The sequence below is a fragment of the Gorilla gorilla genome, chromosome 20, assembly GCF_029281585.2.
Source record: "Gorilla gorilla gorilla isolate KB3781 chromosome 20, NHGRI_mGorGor1-v2.1_pri, whole genome shotgun sequence".
Lineage (NCBI taxonomy): Eukaryota > Metazoa > Chordata > Mammalia > Primates > Hominidae > Gorilla > Gorilla gorilla.
The window spans coordinates 28902256-28921488 of record NC_073244.2 but is presented as its reverse complement, the minus strand read 5'-3'; the positions used below and the strand labels follow the sequence as shown (position 1 = coordinate 28921488).

Genomic DNA, 19233 nt, shown 5'->3' with positions numbered 1-19233 from the left:
AGAGTATCAGTGATCAAAGATCAAATGAATGAAATGAAGTGAGAAGTTTAGAGAAAAAAGAGTAAAAAGAAATGAACAAAGCCTCCAAGAAATAAGGACTATGTGAAAAGACCAAATCTACGTCTGATTGGTGTACCTGAAAGTGACGGAGAGAATGGAACCAAGTTGGAAAACACTCTTCAGGGTATTATCCAGGAGAACTTCCCCAACCTAGCAAGGCAGGCCAACATTCAAATTCAGGAAATACAGAGAACACCAGAAAGATACTCCTCAAGAAGAGCAACTCCAAGACAAATAATCGTCAGGTTCGCCAAAGTTGAAATAAAGGAAAAAATGTTAAGGGCAGCCAGAGAGAAAGGTCAGCTTACCCACAAAGGGAAGCCCATCAGACTAACAGTGGATCACTCGGCAGAAACTCTACAAGCCAGAAGAGACTGGGGGCCAATATTCAACATTTTTTTTTTTTTTTGAGATGGAATCTTGCTCTGTTGCCCAGGCTGGAGTGCAGTGGCATGATGTCGGCTCACTGCAAGATCCGCCTCCCGGGTTCACGCCATTCTTCTGCCTCAGCCTCCTGAGTAGCTGGGACTACAGGCACCACCAACATGCCCAGCTAATTTTTTGTATTTTTAGTAGAGATGGGGTTTCACTGTGTTAGCTAGGATGGTCTCGATCTCTTGACCTCATGATCCACCCACCTCAGCCTTCCATAGTGCTGGGATTACAGATGTGAGCCACCGTGCCCAACTCAACATTCTCAAAAGAATTTTCAGCCCAGAATTTCATATCCAGCCAAGCTAAGCTTCATAAGTGAAGGAGAAATAAAATCCTTTACAGACAAACAAATGCTGAGAGATTTTGTCACCACCAGGCCTGCCTTACAAGAGCTCCTGAAGGAAGCACTAAACATGGAAAGGAACAACCGGTATCAGCCACTGCAAAAACATGCCAAATTGTAAAGACCATCAATGCTAGGCAGAAACTGCATCAACTAACCAGCAAAATAACCAGCTAACATCATAATGACAGGATCAAATTACAATATTAACCTTAAATGTAAATGGGATAAATGCCCCCAATTAAAAGACACAGACTGGCTAATTGGATAAAGAGTCAAGACCCATCAGTGTGCTGTATTCAGGAGACCCATCTCACCTACAGAGACACACATAGGCTCAAAATAAAGGGATGGAGGAAGATCTACCAAGCAAATGGAAAACAAACAAAAAAAGCGGGTTGCAATCCTAGTCTCTGATGAAACAGACTTTAAACCAACAAAGAGCAATAGAGACAAAGAAGGCCATTACATAATGGTAAAGGGATCAATGCAATTAGGAGAGCTAACTATCCTAAATATATATGCACCCAATAAAGGAGCACTCATATTCATAAAGCAAGTCCTTAGAGACCTACAAAGAGACTTAGACTCCCACACAATAATGGGAGTCTTTAACACCCCCCTGTTGACATTAGATCAATGAGACAGAAAATTAACAAGGATATGCAGGAATTGAACTCAGCTCTCCACCAAGCATACCTAATAGACATCTACAGAACTCTCCGCCCCAAATCAACGGAATATACATTCTTCTCAACACTACATCACACTTATTCCAAAACTGACCACATAGTTGGAAGTAAAGCACTCCTCAGCAAATGTAAAAGAATAGAAATTATAACAAACTGTCTCTCAGACCACAGTGCAATCAAACTAGAACTCAGGATTAAGAAACTCACTTAAAACTGCTCAACTACATGGAAACTGAACAACCTGCTCCTGAATGACTACTGGGTACATAACAAAATGAAGGCAGAAATAAAGATGTTCTTTGAAACAAATGAGAACAAAGACACAACAGACCAGAATCTCTGGGTCACATTTAAAGCAGTGTGTAGAGGGAAATTTATAGAACTAAATGCCCACAAGAGAAAGCAGGAAAGATCTAAAATTGACACCCTATTGTCACAATTAAAAGAACTAGAGAAGCAGCTGGGTGCAGTGGCTCATGCCTGTAATCCCAGCACTTTGGGAGGCCGAAGCGGGCAGATCACGAGATCAGGAGATCGAGACCATCCTGGCTAACAGAGTGAAACCCCATCTCTACTAAAAATACAAAAAAAAAATTGGCCACACGTGGTGGCAGGCGCCTGTAGTCCCAGCTACTTGGGAGGCTGAGGCAGGACAATGGTGTGAACCCAGGAGGCGGAGCTTGCAGTGAGCCGAGATCGTGCCACTGCACTCCAACCTTGGCGACAGAGCGAGACTCCATCTCAAAAAAAAAAAAAAAAAAAAAAAAAAAAAAAACTAGAGAAGAGCAAACACATTCAAAAGTTAGCAGAAGTCAAGAAAGAACGAAGATCAGAGCAGAATTAAAGGAGATAGAGACATAAAAAAACCCTTTAAAAAAATCAATGAATCCAGGAGCTGGTTTTTTGAAAAGATCAACAAAATTGATAGACCGCTAGCAAGACTAATAAGAAAAGAGAGTAGATGCAATAAAAGATGATAAAGGCGATATCACCACAGATCCCACAGAAATACAAACTACCATCAGAGAATACTATGAACACCTCTACACAAATAAACTAGAAAATCTAGAAGAAATGGATAAATTCCTGGACACATGCACCCTCCCAAGACTAAACCGGGAAGAAGTTGAATCCCTGAATAGACCAATAACTGGCTCTGAAATTGAGGCAATAATTAATAGCCTACCAACCAAAAAAAGTCCAGGACCAGATGGATTCACAGCCGAATTCTACCAGAGGTACAAAGAGGAGCTGGTACCATTCCTTCTGAAACTGTTCCAATCAATAGAAAAAGAGGGAATCCTCCCTAACTCATTTTATGAGGTCAGCAGCATCCTGATACCAAAGCCTGACAGACACAACAAAAAAAGAGAATTTAGACCATTATCCCTGATGAACATTGATGCAAAAATCCTCAATAAAATACTGGCTAAACGAATCCAGTAGCACATCAAAAAGCTTATCCACCATGATCAAGTTAGTTTCATCCCTGGGATGCAAGGCTGGTTCATCATATGTAAATCAATAAATGTAATCCATCATATAAACAGAACCAAAGACAAAAACCACATGATTATCTCAATACATGCAGAAAAGACTTTTGACAAAATTCAACAGCTCTTCATGCTAAAAACTCTCAATTGACTAGGTATTGATGGGATGTATCTCAAAGTAAGAGCTATTTATGACAAACCCACAGCCAATATCATACTGAATGGGCAAAAACTGGAAGCATTCCCTTTGAAAACTGGCACAAGACAGGAATGCCCTCTCTCACCCCTCTTATTCAACATAGTGTTGGAAGTTCTGGCCTGGGCAATCAGGCAAGAGAAAGAAATAATGTGTATTCAAATAGGAAACAAGGAAGTCAAATTGTCCCTGTTTGCAGATGACATGATTGTATATTGGTCTCAGCCCAAAATCTCCTTAAGCTGATAAGCAACTTCAGCAAAGTCTCAGGATACTAATGTGCAGAAATCACAAGCATTCCTATACACTATTAACAGACGAACAGCCAAATCATGAGTGAAATCTCATTCACAATTGCTTCAAAGGGAATAAAATACCTAGGAATCCAACTTACAAGGGATGTGAAGGACCTCTTCAAGGAAAACTACAAACCACTGCTCAACGAAATAAAAGAGGACACAAATGGAAGAACATTCCAGGCTCATGGATAGGAAGAATCAATATCGTGAAAATGGCCATACTGCCCAAAGTAATTTATAGATTCAATGCCATACTCATCAAGCTACCAATGACTTTCTGCACAGAATTGGAAAAAACTACTTTAAAGTTCACATGGAACCAAAATAGAGCCCACATTGCCAAGACAATCCTAAGCCAAAAGAACAAAGCTGGAGGCATCACGCTACCTGACTTCAAACTATACTACAAGGCTACAGTAACCAAAACAACATGGTACTAGTACCAAAACAGAGATATAGACCAATGGAACAGAACAGAGCCTTCAGAAATAATACCACACATCTACAAGCATCTGATCTTTGACAAACCTGATGAAAACAAGAAATAGGGAAAGGATTCCCTATTTAATAAATGGTGCTGGGAAAACTGGCTAGCCATATGTAGAAAGCTGAAACTGCATCCCCTCCTTACACCTTATACAAAAATTAATTCAAGATGGATTAAAGACTTAAATGTTAGACCTAAAACCATAAAAACCCTAGAGGAAAACCTAGGTAATACCATTCAGGACATGGGCATGGGCAAGGACTTCATGACTAAAACACCGAAAGCAATGGCAACAAAAGCCAAAATTGACAAATGGGATCTAATTAAACTAAAGAGCTTCTGCACAGCAAAAGAAAACACCATCAGAGTGAACAGGCAACTTACAGAATGGGAGAAAATTTTTACAACCTACTCATCTGACAAAGGGCTAATATCCAGAATCTACAAAGAATTTAAATTTACAAGAAAAGATCAAACAACCCCATCAAAAAGTGGGTGAAGGATATGAACAGACACTTTTCAGAAGAAGACATTTATGCAGCCAACAGACACATGAAAAAATGCTCATCATCACTGGCCATCAGAGAAATGCAAATCAAAACCACAATGAGATACCATCTCACACCAGTTAGAATGGCAATCATTAAAAAGTCAGGAAAAAACAGGTGCTGGAGGGGATGTGGAGAAATAGGAACACTTTTACACTGTTGGTGGGAGTGTAAACTAGTTCAACCATTGCAGAAGACAGTGTTGCGATTCCTCAATTACCATTTGACCCAGCCATCCCATTACTGGGTATATACCCAAAGGATTATAAATCATGCTGGTATAAAGACACATGCACACATATGTTTATTGTGGCACTATTCACAATAGCAAAGACTTGGAACCAACCCATATGTCCATCAATGATAGACTGGATTAAGAAAACGTGGCACATATACACCATGGAATACTCTGCAGCCATAAAAAAGGATGAGTTCATGTCCTTTGTAGGGACATGGATGAAGCTGGAAACATCATTCTGAGCAAACTATCGCAAGGACAGAAAATCAAACACCGCATGTTCTCACTCATAGGTGGGAATTGAACAATGTGAACACTTGGACACAGGATGGGGAACATCACACACTGTGGCCTGTCGTGGGGAGGGGGGAGTGTTGAGGCATAGCATTAGGAGATATACCTAATGTAAATGACGAGTTAATGGGTGCAGCATGCCAACATGGCACATGTATACATATGTAACAAACCTGCACGTTGTGCACATGTACCATAGAATTTAAAATATAATAATAATAATGTCAGGAAATAACAGGTGCTGGAGAGGATGTGGAGAATTAGGAACACTTTTCGGTGTTGATGGGAGTGTAAACTAGTTCAACCATTGTGGAAGACAGTGTGGCAATTCCTCAAGGATCTAGAACTAGAACTATCATTTGACCAAGTCATTCCATTACTGGGTATATACCCAAAGGATTATAAATCATGCTGCTATAAAGACATATGCACACATATGTTTATTGCGGCACTATTCACAACAGCAAAGACTTGGAGCCAATCCAGATGTCCATCAGTGATAGACTGGATTAAGAAAATGTGGCACATATACATCATGGAATACTATGCAGCCATAAAAAAGGACACGTTCATGTCCTTTGTAGAGACATGGATGAAGCTGGAAACCATCATTCTGAGCAAACTATCAGAAGGACAGAAAACCAAACACCACATGTTCTCACTCATAGGTGGGAATTGAAGAATGAGAACACTTGGACACAGGGTGGGGAACATCACACACTGGAGCCTGTCATGGGGTGACGGGAGCCGGGAGGGATAGCATTAGGAGATATACCTAATGTAAATGATGAGTTAACTGGTGCAGCACGCCAACATGGCACATGTATACATATGTAACAAACCTTCATATTGTGCACATGTACCATAGAACTTAAAGTATAATGATAATAATAATAGTGATAAGGTCAGGAAACAACAGGTGCTGGAGAGGATGTGGAGAATTAGGAAAACTTTTACACTGTTGGTGGGACTGTAAACTAGTTCAACCATTGCAGATGACAGTGTGGCGATTCCTCAAGGATCTAGAACTAGAACACCATTTGACTAGGTATATACCCAACGGATTATAAATCATGCTGCTATAAATACACATGCACAAGTATGTTTATTGCAGCACTATTCACAATAGCAAAGAGTTGGAACCAATCCAAATGTCCATCAATGATAGACTGAATGAAGAAAATGTGGCACATACACACCATGGAATACTGTGCAGCCATAAAAAAGGATGAGGTCATGTCCATTGTAGGGACATGGATGAAGCTGGAAACCATCATTCTGAGCAAACAATCACAAGGACAGAAAACCAAGCACCGCATGTTCTCACTCATAGGTGGGAATTGAAGAATGAGAACACTTGGACACAGAGTGGGGAACATCACACACCGGGGACTCTTGTGGGGTGTGGGGAAGGGGGAGGTATAGCATTAGGAGATATACCTAATGTAAATGACAAGTTAATGGGTGCAGCACACCAACATGGCACATGTATACATATGTAACAAACATGCACGCTATGCACACGTACCATAGAACTTGAAGTATAATTTTAAAAAAGATGACTCTACATCTGTATTTTTTATGTATTAACTATACACTAGACTATATGATTAATTTGTTACTCTTTTTGAGGAAAAGTGGTAGGTGATTTAATCACTTTTTTTAAAGAATAAACTATTTTTGAAAATATGAGGCTTTGAAGATCATGCTAAATTACTGAGTTAACAAGAGAAAATATTTTTCTTAAAAAAAGCATAAAAGTCTTATGACCATAGCCAAAGAAGGATGAAACAGAGATTGTGTGTTAAAACCACACTGCTGCAACCATTCCATCACAATCATTCTCAGGAAAAAACAATAATGGGTCAGAAGGAATTTTTAGAATTTTTTTGATTCTATATTTGCTTCATTCTTTTTCTTTTTTCTTTTTATGAGTTGGAATTTCGCTCTTGTCACCCAGGTTGGAGTGCAATAACATGATCTCAGCTCACTGCAACCTCCACCTCCTGGGTTCAAGCAATTCTACATCAGCCTCCCAAGTAGCTAGGATTACAGCTGCTCGCCACCATACACGGCTAATTTTTGTATTTTCAGTAGAGACAGGGTTTCACCATGTTGTTCAGGCTGGTCTCGAACTCCTGACTTCAGGTGATCCACCTGCCTTGGCTTCCCAAATTACTGGGATTACAAGCATGAGCCACTGCACGCAGCCCATTATTTTTCATATAGAAGTCCGTACTTCAACAAAAGAAGCCATGAATTTCAAGTTAACATGCGCACACATATATATTCTCCCTAGAAAGCTACTGCTGTGTTTACAATAATGGTGTAACATTTCTGATCTTTGGGCTGCTGTGTTTGTGTGAAATAAGAAGGCAGCAAGTAAAGCAGAGTCAACCATGACTTTCTAGTTTCAACAGCCACAGCTCTGAAATTTAATGTTATGTCAACTGGAAATAATGACAGTATTTCAAAACTGAAAAAAATTGATAACTTTATATTTTTAGTTATTTATATTTCATAAAAACTAGTTTCTGAATTGTTATATGTTAAACAACTTGAAAATGCAGATACCTAAAAGTTTCATCTAGATGATAGTATTAATATTTTAATAGCTTTTAATTGTGAATCAAATTTGCTTCTTTGTGTTTACTGGAAAGCAGTTATTTATCTTCTACTTGTAAATAAAGTAAAGGCTTTCTGTAATCCTAATCATACAGATCTCCTAAAATTAGCACTATGTTTAGATTTGAATAAAATTCATAGGCCTGTAAGTAATGTAAATGTTAATATTTCTTTCTAATAAAAGTGAAATAGCAATAGAAGTAAGTTGTTAAAATGAGTTTAAAAAGCTTCAAGTATTTATTAAATAACATTTAATGCCACATTATAAGTGACTAATCAGTAATTTCAATCTATTTTATTCACTGAGAAGACTTAATATTCTTAAATTATTCAATCAAAAAAAGTTATACTCTTTCTGAAACTTTCAGAAACTGTAGATCACTCAATATACAATAATGTACATGGATACCACAAATTATATAATAATAGGCTCATTCTTGCTTTTAATACAAAAATTCAGTATATTTCAAAAGTAAAATTGGTGGCTCCTAGAAATCATGAGAGGAAAACCATTGTTAGTATCTATTTACCAAAGTGTGTTAAGGTTAGCAATGGGTACTTTTTTTTTTCTTTTTTTGAGATGGAGTCTCGCTTTGTTTCCCAGGCTGGAGTGCAGTGGCGGTATCTCAGCTCACTGCAGTCTCCACCTCCTGGGCTCAAGCAATTCTCCTGCCTCAGCCTCCTGGGTAGCTGGGATTACAGGCGCCCACCACCACGCCCAGCTAATTTTTTGTATTTTTAGTAGACGGGGTTTTACCATGTTGGCCAGCCTGGTCTCAAACTCCTGACCTCAAGTGATCTGTCCACCTCTGCCTCCCAAAATGCTGGGATTACAGGTGTGAGCCACTGTGACCGGCCAGTAATGAGTACTTTAAACCAAAAATCGATTTGTAAATACTACCTATGGTAAAAAGAAGTGGTTTTTAAATTCCTATGTATTTCTGTTAAATTTAAATTTTATTTTTTTCTTTTTTTTTTCTTTTTTTATTTTTTATTGATCATTCTTGGGTGTTTCTCGCAGAGGGGGATTTGGCAGGGTTACAGGACAATAGTGGAGGGAAGGTCAGCAGATAAGCAAGTGAACAAAGTTCTCTGGTTTTCCTAGGCAGAGGACCCTGCGGCCTTCCGCAGTGTTTGTGTCCCTGGGTACTTGAGATTAGGGAGTGGTGATGGCTCTTAAGGAGCATGCTGCCTTCAAGCATCTGGTTAACAAAGCACATCTTGCACTGCCCTTAATCCATTCAACCCTGAGTGGATACAGCACATGTTTCAGAGAGCACAGGGTTGGGGGTAGGGTCACAGATCAATAGGATCCCAAGGCAGAAGAATTTTTTCTTAGTACAGAACAAAATGAAAAGTCTCCCATGTCTACCTCTTTCTACACAGACACGGCAACCATCCGATTTCTCAATCTTTTCCCCACCTTTCCCCCCTTTCCATTCCACAAAACCGCCATTGTCATCATGGCCCGTTCTCAATGAGCTGTTCGGTACACCTCCAAGACGGGGTGGTGGCTGGGCAGAGGGGCTCCTCACTTCCCCGTAGGGGCGGCCGGGCAGAGGTGCCCCTCACCTCCCGGACGGGGCGGCTGGCCTGGCAGGGGGCTGACCCCCCCCACCTCCCTCCTGGACGGGGTGGCTGGCCGGGCAGAGGGGCTCCTCACTTCCCAGTAGGGGCGGCCGGGCAGAGGCGCCCCTCACCTCCCGGATGGGGCTGCTGGCCAGGCGGGGGGCCGAACCCCCACCTCCCTCCCGGACAGGGCGGCAGGCTGGGCGGTGGGCTGACCCCCCACCTCCCTCCCGGACAGGGCGGCAGGCTGGGCGGTGGGCTGACCCCCCCACCTCCCTCCCGGACGGGGCGGCTGGCCGGGCTGAGGGGCTCCTCACTTCCCAGTAGGGGCGGCCGGGCAGAGGCGCCCCTCACCTCCCGGACAGGGCGGCTGGCCGGGCGGGGGGCTGACCCCCCCCACCTCCCTCCCTGACAGAGCAGCTGGCCGGGCAGAGGGGCTCCTCACTTCCCAGTAGGGGCGGCCGGGCAGAGGCGCCCCTCACCTCCCAGACGGGGCGGCTGGCCAGGCGGGGGGCTGACCCCCCCACCTCCCTCCCGGACGGAGCGGCTGGCCGGGCAGAGGGGCTCCTCACTTCCCAGTAGGGGCGGCCGGGCAGAGGCGCCCCTAACCTCACAGACGGGGCGGCTGGCCAGGCGGGGGGCTAACCCCCCACCTCCCTCCCGGATGGGGCGGCTGGCCAGGCGGGGGGCTGACCCCCCCACCTCCCCCACCTCCCTCCCAGACGGGGCGGCTGGCCGGGTGGGGGGGCTCCTCACTTCCCAGTAGGGGCGGCCGGGTAGAGGTGCCCCTCACCTCCCGGACGGGGCGGCTGGCCAGGCGGGGGGCTAACCCCCCCACCTCCCTCCCGGACGGGGCGGCTGGCCGGGCGGGGGGCTGGCCCCCCCACCTCCCTCCCGGACGGAGCGGCTGGCCGGGCAGAGGGGCTCCTCACTTCCCAGTAGGGGCGGCCGGGCAGAGGCGCCCCTCACCTCTCAGACCAGGTGGCCGGCCAGGCGGGGGGCCGAACCCCCACCTCCCTCCCGGACAGGGCGGCAGGCTGGGCGGTGGGCTAACCCCCCCACCTCCCTCCCGGACGGGGCGGCTGGCCAGGCGGGGGGCTGACCCCCCCCACCTCCCTCCCGGACGGGGCGGCTGGCTGGGCGTGGGGCTGGCCCCCCACCTCCCTCCTGGATGGGGTGGCTGGCCGGGCAGGGGGCTGACCCCCCCACCTCCCTCCCGGATGAGGTGGCTGCCGGGCGGAGATGCTCCTCACTTCCCAGACGGGGTGGCTGCTGGGCGGAGGGGCTCCTCACTTCTCGGGCGGGGCAGCTGCCGGGCGGAGGGGCTCCTCACTTCTCAGACGGGGCGGTTGCCAGGCAGAGGGTCTTCTCACTTCTCAGATGGGGCGGCCGGGCAGAGACGCTCCTCACATCCCGGACGGGGCGGCAGGGCAGAGGTGCTCCCCACATCTCAGACGATGGGTGGCCGGGCAGAGACGCTCCTCACTTCCCAGATGTGATGGCGGCCGGGAAGAGGCGCTCCTTGTTTCCTAGATGGGATGGCGGCCGGGCAGAGATGCTCCTCACTTTCCAGACTGGGCAGCCAGGCAGAGGGGCTCCTCACATCCCGGACGATGGGCGGCCAGGCGGAGACGCTCCTCACTTCCCAGACGGGGCGGCAGCCGGGCAGAGGCTGCAATCTCGGCACTTTGGGAGGCCAAGGCAGGCGGCTGGGAGGTGGTTGTAGCGGGCCGAGATCACGCCACTGCACTCCAGCCTGGGCACCATTGAGCACCGAGTGAACGAGACTCCGTCTGCAATCCTGGCACCTCGGGAGGCCGAGGCTGGCCGATCACTCGCGGTTAGGAGCTGGGGACCAGCCCGGCCAACACAGCGAAACCCCGTCTCCACCAAAAAAATACGAGAACCAGTCAGGCGGTGCGGCGCGCGCCTGCAATCGCAGGCACTCGGCAGGCTGAGGCAGGAGAATCAGGCAGGGAGGTTGCAGTGAGCTGAGATGGCAGCAGTACAGTCCGGCTTTGGCTTGGCATCAGAGGGAGATCGTGGAAAGAGAGGGAGAGGGGAGATGGCAGCAGTACAGTCCGGCTTTGGCTCGGCATCAGAGGGAGATCGTGGAAAGAGAGGGAGAGGGAGAGGGAGAGGGAGAGGGAGAGCTAAATTTAAATTTTAAAGCCAAAATATTAGGTCAAGAATAAAAACAAACATTGGTTGAGGTGGGGTTGAGCCTAATGGTTAAAATTGAAACTCAGTGTTTGGTTGTCCCAGTTCGGCCACTTAACAGTTGTATGACCTAAACACAGTTTCTTGCCTGTCTGTGCATGACTCTTCAGCTGTACAGTGAGGATAATAGGGCCTAAATCCTAGGGTTTTGGTAAAATTAAAGCAGTTAATGCAAATAAAGGAGCCATAAAAATGCCCAGCACATAGCTAATGTACGGGAAATTTATTAGCTCTTATTTGTTGATTCTGTTAGATCATGACAAATGTTAAGCCTGAAAACAAGATGGCCATACCACTGGCTTGTAAACCATGTTCATTCTAATTCTTCCATCTGGGGCTATAATAGTAGTTGAATGTTTCTAACACTATCCTTGGCAAATTCCCGTATATTCACATACAGCATGGATATAAATATTATAAAAAAATGTCTCGTTGAGAACTGCTGTCTAGTACACTAGTAACACTAGATATACAACCACTTAAATGCTGAGTGTCAGTTTTATAATTAGAGAATGAAGCAAATTGTTTCATTACTTGTTTAATAAACTTGTGATTTATGTTTATTTGGTTAAATTTATTTATTTATTTATTCATTTATTTATTTAGAAACAGAGTCTCACCCTGTCACCCAGGCTGGAGTGCAGTGGTGTGATCTTGACACACTGCAGCCTCCACATCCCAGGTTCAAGCAATTCTCCTGCCTCAGCCTCCCGAGTAGCTGGGATTACAGGCGCCCGCCAACACACCTGGCTAATATTTGTATTTTTAGTAGAGACAGGGTTTCACCATGTTGACCAGGCTGGTCTCAAACTCCTCACCTTAGGCTATCCACCCACCTCGGCCTCCCAAAGTGCTGCGATTACAGACGTGAGCCACCACACCCGGCCTAAATGTATTTAAAATATATATACTTAAAGAACTTTTTTTGTCTAACAAGTGAAAAAAATTATTTATTTACAAATTTAGAGAGGTTTTACTCCAATTGTTTAGAGTCTGTCTTTTAAGGTATATTATTTTGAACATTAAAAATCAACATACTTTATTTGAGTGTTGGTTCAGACTATTCATAGTTTTAAAAGTTTACTAACTTGCATCACTAACTGAGCAAGCCATTGAAATAAAATATGTATATGTTTTCTGAAATTTTAAGATGAATGAACACTTTTTTCTCTGGTGCAATTTCTTAAAGTTTCTCTCACTTAAAAAAACCCAATATTAATAGTATTTTTGATTGGCAAATCAGAGTTGTATAATGTATGGGGTAAAATGTGATGTTTCAATATATGCATACATATAATATAAGTCGAGTTTAATAACATATCAACTTGCTTACCAATCATTTTTTTGTGGTGATACATTTGAAATTTAGTTATTTTGAAATAACAGTACTTGGCCAGGTGCCGTAGCTCATGCCTGTAATCCCAGCACTTTGAGAGGCTGAGTGGGGCAGGTGGATCACCTGAGGTTGGGAGTTCAAGACTCAGCCTGACCAACATGGAGAAACCCCGTCCCTACTAAAAATACAAAATTAGCCAGGCATGGTGGTGCATGCCTGTAATTCCAGCTACTCGGGAGGCTACAGCAGGAGAATCGATTGAACCCAGGAGGTGGAGGTTACAGTGAGCCAAGATCGTGCCATTGCACTCCAGTCTGGGCAACAAGAGCAAAACTCCATCAAAAAAAAAAAAAAAAAAAAAAAAAGAAAGAAAGAAAGGAAAGGGAAGGAAGGAAAAGAAAAGAAAGAAAGAAAGAAAAAGAACTTTATAGTTTACTGTCATCATCCTGCTGTGCAATAGATCTGGAAATCTACTTATCCTTTCTATTTAAAACCTTGTACACTTTGATCAACAACTTCCTATTTCCTTCCCACCACACCCAGCTTCCAGTAACCATTATTCCACTTTCTGCTTTTTTGAGGTAGAATTTATTAAATTCTAGATGTAAATGAGATCATGCAGTATTTGTCTTTTTGTGTCAGTCTTATTTCAGCTAGCATAATGTCTTCCAAATTTATCTATATCGTTTTAAAGGGCTGGATTTATCCCTTTTTATGGCTGAATAGTATTCCATTGTGTATTTATACTTTTTTTTTTTTTTTGAGACTCACTCTGTCACCCAGGCTGGAGAGCAGTGGCATGATCTTGGCTCACTGCAACCTCTGCCTCCCAAGTTCAAGTGATTCTCCTGCCTCAACATCCCAAGTAGCTGGGACTACAGGTGCCCGCCACCACGCCTGGCTAATTTTTCTATTTTTTAGTAGAAACATGGTTTTCCCATTTTGGCCAGGCTGGTCTTGAACTCCTGACCTCAGATGATCCACCCACCTTGGCCTCCCAAAGTGCTGGCATTACAGGCGTGAGCCACTGCACCCAGCCTAACAATCATTTTTAATAAAATGATTGATATGCTTCAATTGTATTCAATTGAATAGTTGAATACATTTTCATTGTTATATATGAGTGTAAATGTATAAAATGATACATGAAAAAGAAATAAGCCAGAAAAAAGATGTTAATATTTGTAATAAAATGGGAAGGTAGTTAATTATTATTTGCAAATGATATCTTTGTTTACTTAGATAACAAAAGAAAATACAAAACTACTTTAATAGTCTATTCAGGTGGGTAGGCAAAATTCTAAGATGATCGCCAGGATTCCCAATCTGTTGCACACCAGCTGTGTAATCCTCTCCTTTGGAGTGTAAAAAAAATGTGACTTACTGTGGTGGAAAATCACTCATGAAATTAGGCTGCTAATATGTTCTGTTCATCAAAAGGAAGATTATCCTGATTGGGCTAAAATTAGTCAGAGGTGCTTTTATGAGAAAGAGACACATCGTAGAAAAACCCCCCTGCTGGCCTGGAAGTGAGTGACTTCTAGGTGGAACATGTAAGCTGCTATGGTGACCACATGGAAGAAAATATATTTGTATATTATCATCATTCCTGCCTCCCACATGTTGCTTCCAGTAGGGAGGAAGGGAGGATCTCATGACAGAGATAAAAAGGGGATATCCTTCATTCAAGAAATAATCACCTCTCATCTGGGATAGCTTCAGATAAAGAGAGGAGACCACAACATGAGCAAATCAATGGGAGGAAAAGGGCAACCTGGTTGAAAGGGCTCACTGGCATGTTGGAGCAGCATTTACTAATTCGTAGTGAATGATCAGCCTCTGGGATAGCAATAGTCAGCCAAGGAGGCTGAACTCATTTTTATTCTCATTAAATCAGCATATCTGCACCATTGTGGTGGCCCAGTGTTACACTACACATTACAGAAATAACGTGGAGACCAGTGGGTAACTTCATAGAATTGAGCTTATCATGAAAAAGCATATCTTATTATTTGTTTTCACAATTGAAAAACCTCGAAATCATAATGAATTTATTAATAATGAACTCATTTTAGAGGATTCCATGCTGTGATATAATATTAAACTTTAAACACTTTAATATTAATTGTTTAATACAGTTTCCCCTGAGTGACTCAGGGTGAATACTGGGAACTGATAATGCTGTGTTTAAAGTGATTACTAGGAACATGATTAACACATTTCTTTCATATTATAAAAATTTCATGATCGGTCGGGCGCGGTAGCTCACGCTTATAATCCTAGTACTTTGGGAGGCCTAGGTGGGCAGATCTTTAATATTAATATGTCTTGAATGCATACTCAGTATGCATATAGTTTCTCTTAGATTAACATGATAAAAGTGACAATTAGAAAAACGATTTGAGCCAGGCGCGGTGGCTCAGGCTTGTAATCCCAGCACTTTGGGAGGCCAAGGCAGGCTGATCACGAGGTCAAGAGATCAAGACCATCCTGGCCAACATGGTGAAACCCAGTCTCTACTAAAAAAAATAAAAAAAATCAGCTGGGCGTGATGGCACACGCCTGTAGTCCCAGCTACTCAGGAGGCTGAGGCAGGAGAACGGCGTGAACCCGGGAGGCGGAGCTTGCAGTGATCCCAGCACTTTGGGAGGCCTAGGCATGCAGATCATGAGGTCTAGAGATGGAGACCATACTGGCCAACAAGGTGAAACCCCGTCTCTACTAAAAATAGAAAAATTAGGTTAGCATGGTGATGCACGCCTGTAGTCCCAGCTACTTGGGAGGCTGAGGCAGGAGAATCGCTTGAACCCGGGAGGCAGAGTTTGCAGTGAGCTGAGATTGTGTCACTGCACTCCAGCCTGGTGACAGAGCCAGACACCATCTCAAAAAAAAAAAAACTAAAAAAAAAAATGAATCTTATTCTGACTCACAAAGGCTTTTAGTAAAAGATTGCTTATAGTACTCAATTTGGATTCATAAAAATTTCAATATTCTAGATAAATCAGTGGCACTTAAATGTCAACCAAATTTCATAAAACATATTTCAATGAGATAGAGTCTTTTTAGCTAAGAATTTTATTTTATTTGTAAATGTAGAGAAAAACAGAAAACCAGTACTTTGAGCCAAATAACAGTGTTTAGCATGAGAGCACCACCCAAACAAGTGCTCTTCATCATCGTCATTAACATAGCAATGCACCACATGCTCTCCTTGAGCAGGCTGGCCTGTTTCCACTGATATAAAGTGGAGACGGCATTGAAATAGTGAACGAGGGTGATATAAATGGAATGTTGATATAAAGTACAGTTTTTAATAAAAAGCATTTGATGTTGTACAACTATAGATGAAATTATTAGTATGATGCCATAATATTTTTACGTCTGTTGACAGGATAACTTAATTCACAATATTCTTATTTCAAATAATATTCCTTTTTTTGCTGTATATTTGCTAGGTTTTGGTCAAATATTACCGGAACTCAATAGAAATCAATAAAATTCATCTTTATTTTACCACAAGCATTTTATTATTGATGCATATGCTTATTTTGCTTAAAATCCATTAGCTTTTGATGAAAGATATATACTTTTCTTTCAGTGTGTTGTTTATTGCTGATAAGTGGCTGTCCTGCCAGGAAACTGCTATTCTCGGCTCTATCCACACTGAGTAATAGTGAGTGGAAGTGAAGTCTGAATAAGAACCAAATGTGTCTTCTCTGCATCTATTTTTTCATCCATTGGCTGAAGAAAGAGAAGGACGCAGAAAGAAGATGAAAGAAGATATGATCCCCGAAAGATCATATAGAAGTCCTCTTAATGAGAAAAAAATTGTTATGTGACCATAAAATATATTATTTTACTAAGCCTCTGAAATTTTAGTATACAACTTGCATTGCTTTAATTAATATATTATTCCTCCCGTTTTGATTCTTCAGGATATGACACAATTCCCTGGTGAATCAAAACTGAGAAAAGAATAACTTACTTATTAAAGTAAGAGATATAGGAAAGACCCATTACCTTTGACCAATATCTCCACCCCCAGCCAATCATCATTCTATTCTCTGCTTCTATGAGTTAAATTTTTTTTTTATTTTTCAAGACGGAGTTTTGCTCTGGTCACCCAGGCTGGAGTGCAATGGGGTGATCTCTGCTCACGGCAACCTCCGCCGACTGGGTTCAAGCTATTCTGCCTCAGCCTTCCGAGTAGCTGGGAGTCATGCGCCACCACTCCTGGCTAATTTTGTATTTTTAGAAGAGATGGGGTTTCTCCATGTTGGTCAGGCTGGTCTCGAACCCCCAACCTCAGGTGATCTGCCCGCCTTGGCTTCCCAAAGTGCTGGGATTACAGTCGTGAGCCACCATGCCCGGCCTTTTTTTGAGGCGGGGGGAGGGCGGGGCAGGGGGACGGAGTTTCGCTCTGTTGCCCAGGCTGGAGTGCAATTGAGCGATCTCGGCTCACCACAACCTCCGCCTCCCTGGTTCAAGGGATTCTCCCGCCTCAGCCTCCCAAGTAGCTGGGACTACAGGCGCCCACCACCCCGCCCAGCTAATTTTTGTATTTTTAGTAGAGACGGGGTTTCACCATGTTGGCCAGACTGTTCTTGAACTCCTGACCTCAGGCGATCCACCCACCTCAGCCTCCCAAAGTGCTGGGATTACAGGTGAGCCACTGCGCCTGGCCGAATTAGAATTTTTTTCTACCTTACAGAGAAATGAGATCATGTGGCTCTTCCAGTGACGTTGTCTGTAGGCACTCAGAATGGTCCAGCGTTTGACATACCAATGTAGGCTTTCCTACAATACAGCGTCCAACAAAACTAGACTGCCCCGGACCCCTGGTAATAGAATTGTTTACCTTTATACCAAGAAGGTTGGGAAAGCACCAAGATCTGCAAGTGGCATGTGCCCAGGCAGACTTCGAGGGGTTCGTGCTGTAAGACCTAAAGTTCTTATGAAATTGTCAAAAAGAAAGAAACATGTCAGCAGGGCCTATGGTGGTTCCATGTGTGCTAAATGTGTTCGTGGCAGGATCAAGCGTGCTTTCCTTATCGAGGAGCAGAAAATCGTTGTGAAAATGTTGAAGGCACAAGTACAAAGTCACAAAGCTTAATAAAATTGAAACTTTTTTGAGAAAAAAAAAGAAACGAGATCATGTGGTATGTTTTTGTTTTCCTTTTTTCTTTGCGCCAGCTCTTTTTACTTAGCCTAATGTCCTCCAGATTCATCAACGTTGTTGCAAATAACAAGATTTCTTTATTTTTAAGGGCTGAATAGCAGTCCATTGTGTAAATACACGAAATTTTCTTCATCCATTCACCTGTTGATGGACACTTAGGTTGATTCTCTATCTTAGCTATTGTGAGTAACTTACTTCCTTCTCTTTCATTTGTTTTTATATATTTTTTCTTTTTTATTTCTAAAAGTATTTTAATTTAAAATACAAATTATGGCTGTTAATATCTTCATTTTTCTGCCTTATGGATAATATTTTGTCTAATTTTAAAAATAAATTTTTAAAAAAGTTCTTGGCGGCTGGGCGCGGTAGCTCACGCCTGTAATCCAGCACTTTGGGAAGCCAAGGCCGGTGGATCACGAGGTCGGGAGATTCAGACCATGTTGGCTAACATGGTGCAACCCTGTCTCTACTAAAAATACAGAAAATTAGCCGGGCGTGGTAGCATGCACGTGTAGTCCCAGCTACTAGGGACGCTGAGGCAGGAGAATCGCTTGAACCCGGGAGGTGGAGTTTGTAGTGAACCGAGATCGCGCTACTGCACTCCAGCTTGGGTGACAGAGTGAGACTCCATCTCAAAAAAGAAAAAAAATTCTTGGATCAAGGCCATTACTTCATTATTAACATAATTTGAGACAAAATAGCAATAAAAATCAACATTGATTAGTGAAACAACAATTATCTAGCCCCTGGTGATCATTTCTTCTCTCACCCAACATGAAAGCTGCATCTTTATGTCATCTCTCCCAGTGTGAGAAAGAAGTTTCTGATTAAATTGCAATAAATTTTGCAAGATTTTACTCAGGGTGTGAAAATTAAACTGCTCTATTAATAGAAAAGTTTACCTTTTGATAAGTATAATTTTACTCATTTTATTTAAATTCTTCAGAAAAACCTGACAGAATGCACTTACATTTTTTGAAAATTAAAAATGCTTAAACATTTTTTATATAAACTAAAACAAAATAATTTTAGAGTCTTAGAGAACATCTTTCAAATACTTTAAGTTACCTTCCTCTAGCTGTGTGCCCAGGATAATTTATTTTACATTTCTGAAGCTTCAATCTTCATTATTAATAAAAAATACTATCTCCCTCAGGGCTGTTTTAATTAACACATGGTAGCTGTAAGTATTTTTCACTCAAAGTTTTGTCTAAATATT

At 42.9% G+C, this 19233-nt stretch overlaps 1 protein-coding gene across 3 annotated transcripts in view; it reads left to right on the top strand.

Moving 5' to 3' along the window:
* The window catches only part of LOC129528949 (large ribosomal subunit protein eL34-like), a 95176-nt gene extending 77015 nt beyond the window's left edge, over positions 1 to 18161 (top strand). For all 3 annotated transcript variants that reach the window (XM_055372317.1, XM_055372316.1, XM_055372315.2), the window contains one exon: positions 16434 to 18161. In XM_055372317.1, the coding sequence (XP_055228292.1) occupies positions 17598 to 17948 (351 nt within the window). In that variant the 5' untranslated portion in view covers positions 16434 to 17597 and the 3' untranslated portion in view covers positions 17949 to 18161. The remainder of the gene's footprint in view (positions 1 to 16433) is intronic.
* The last annotated feature ends 1072 nt before the right edge of the window (positions 18162 to 19233 follow it).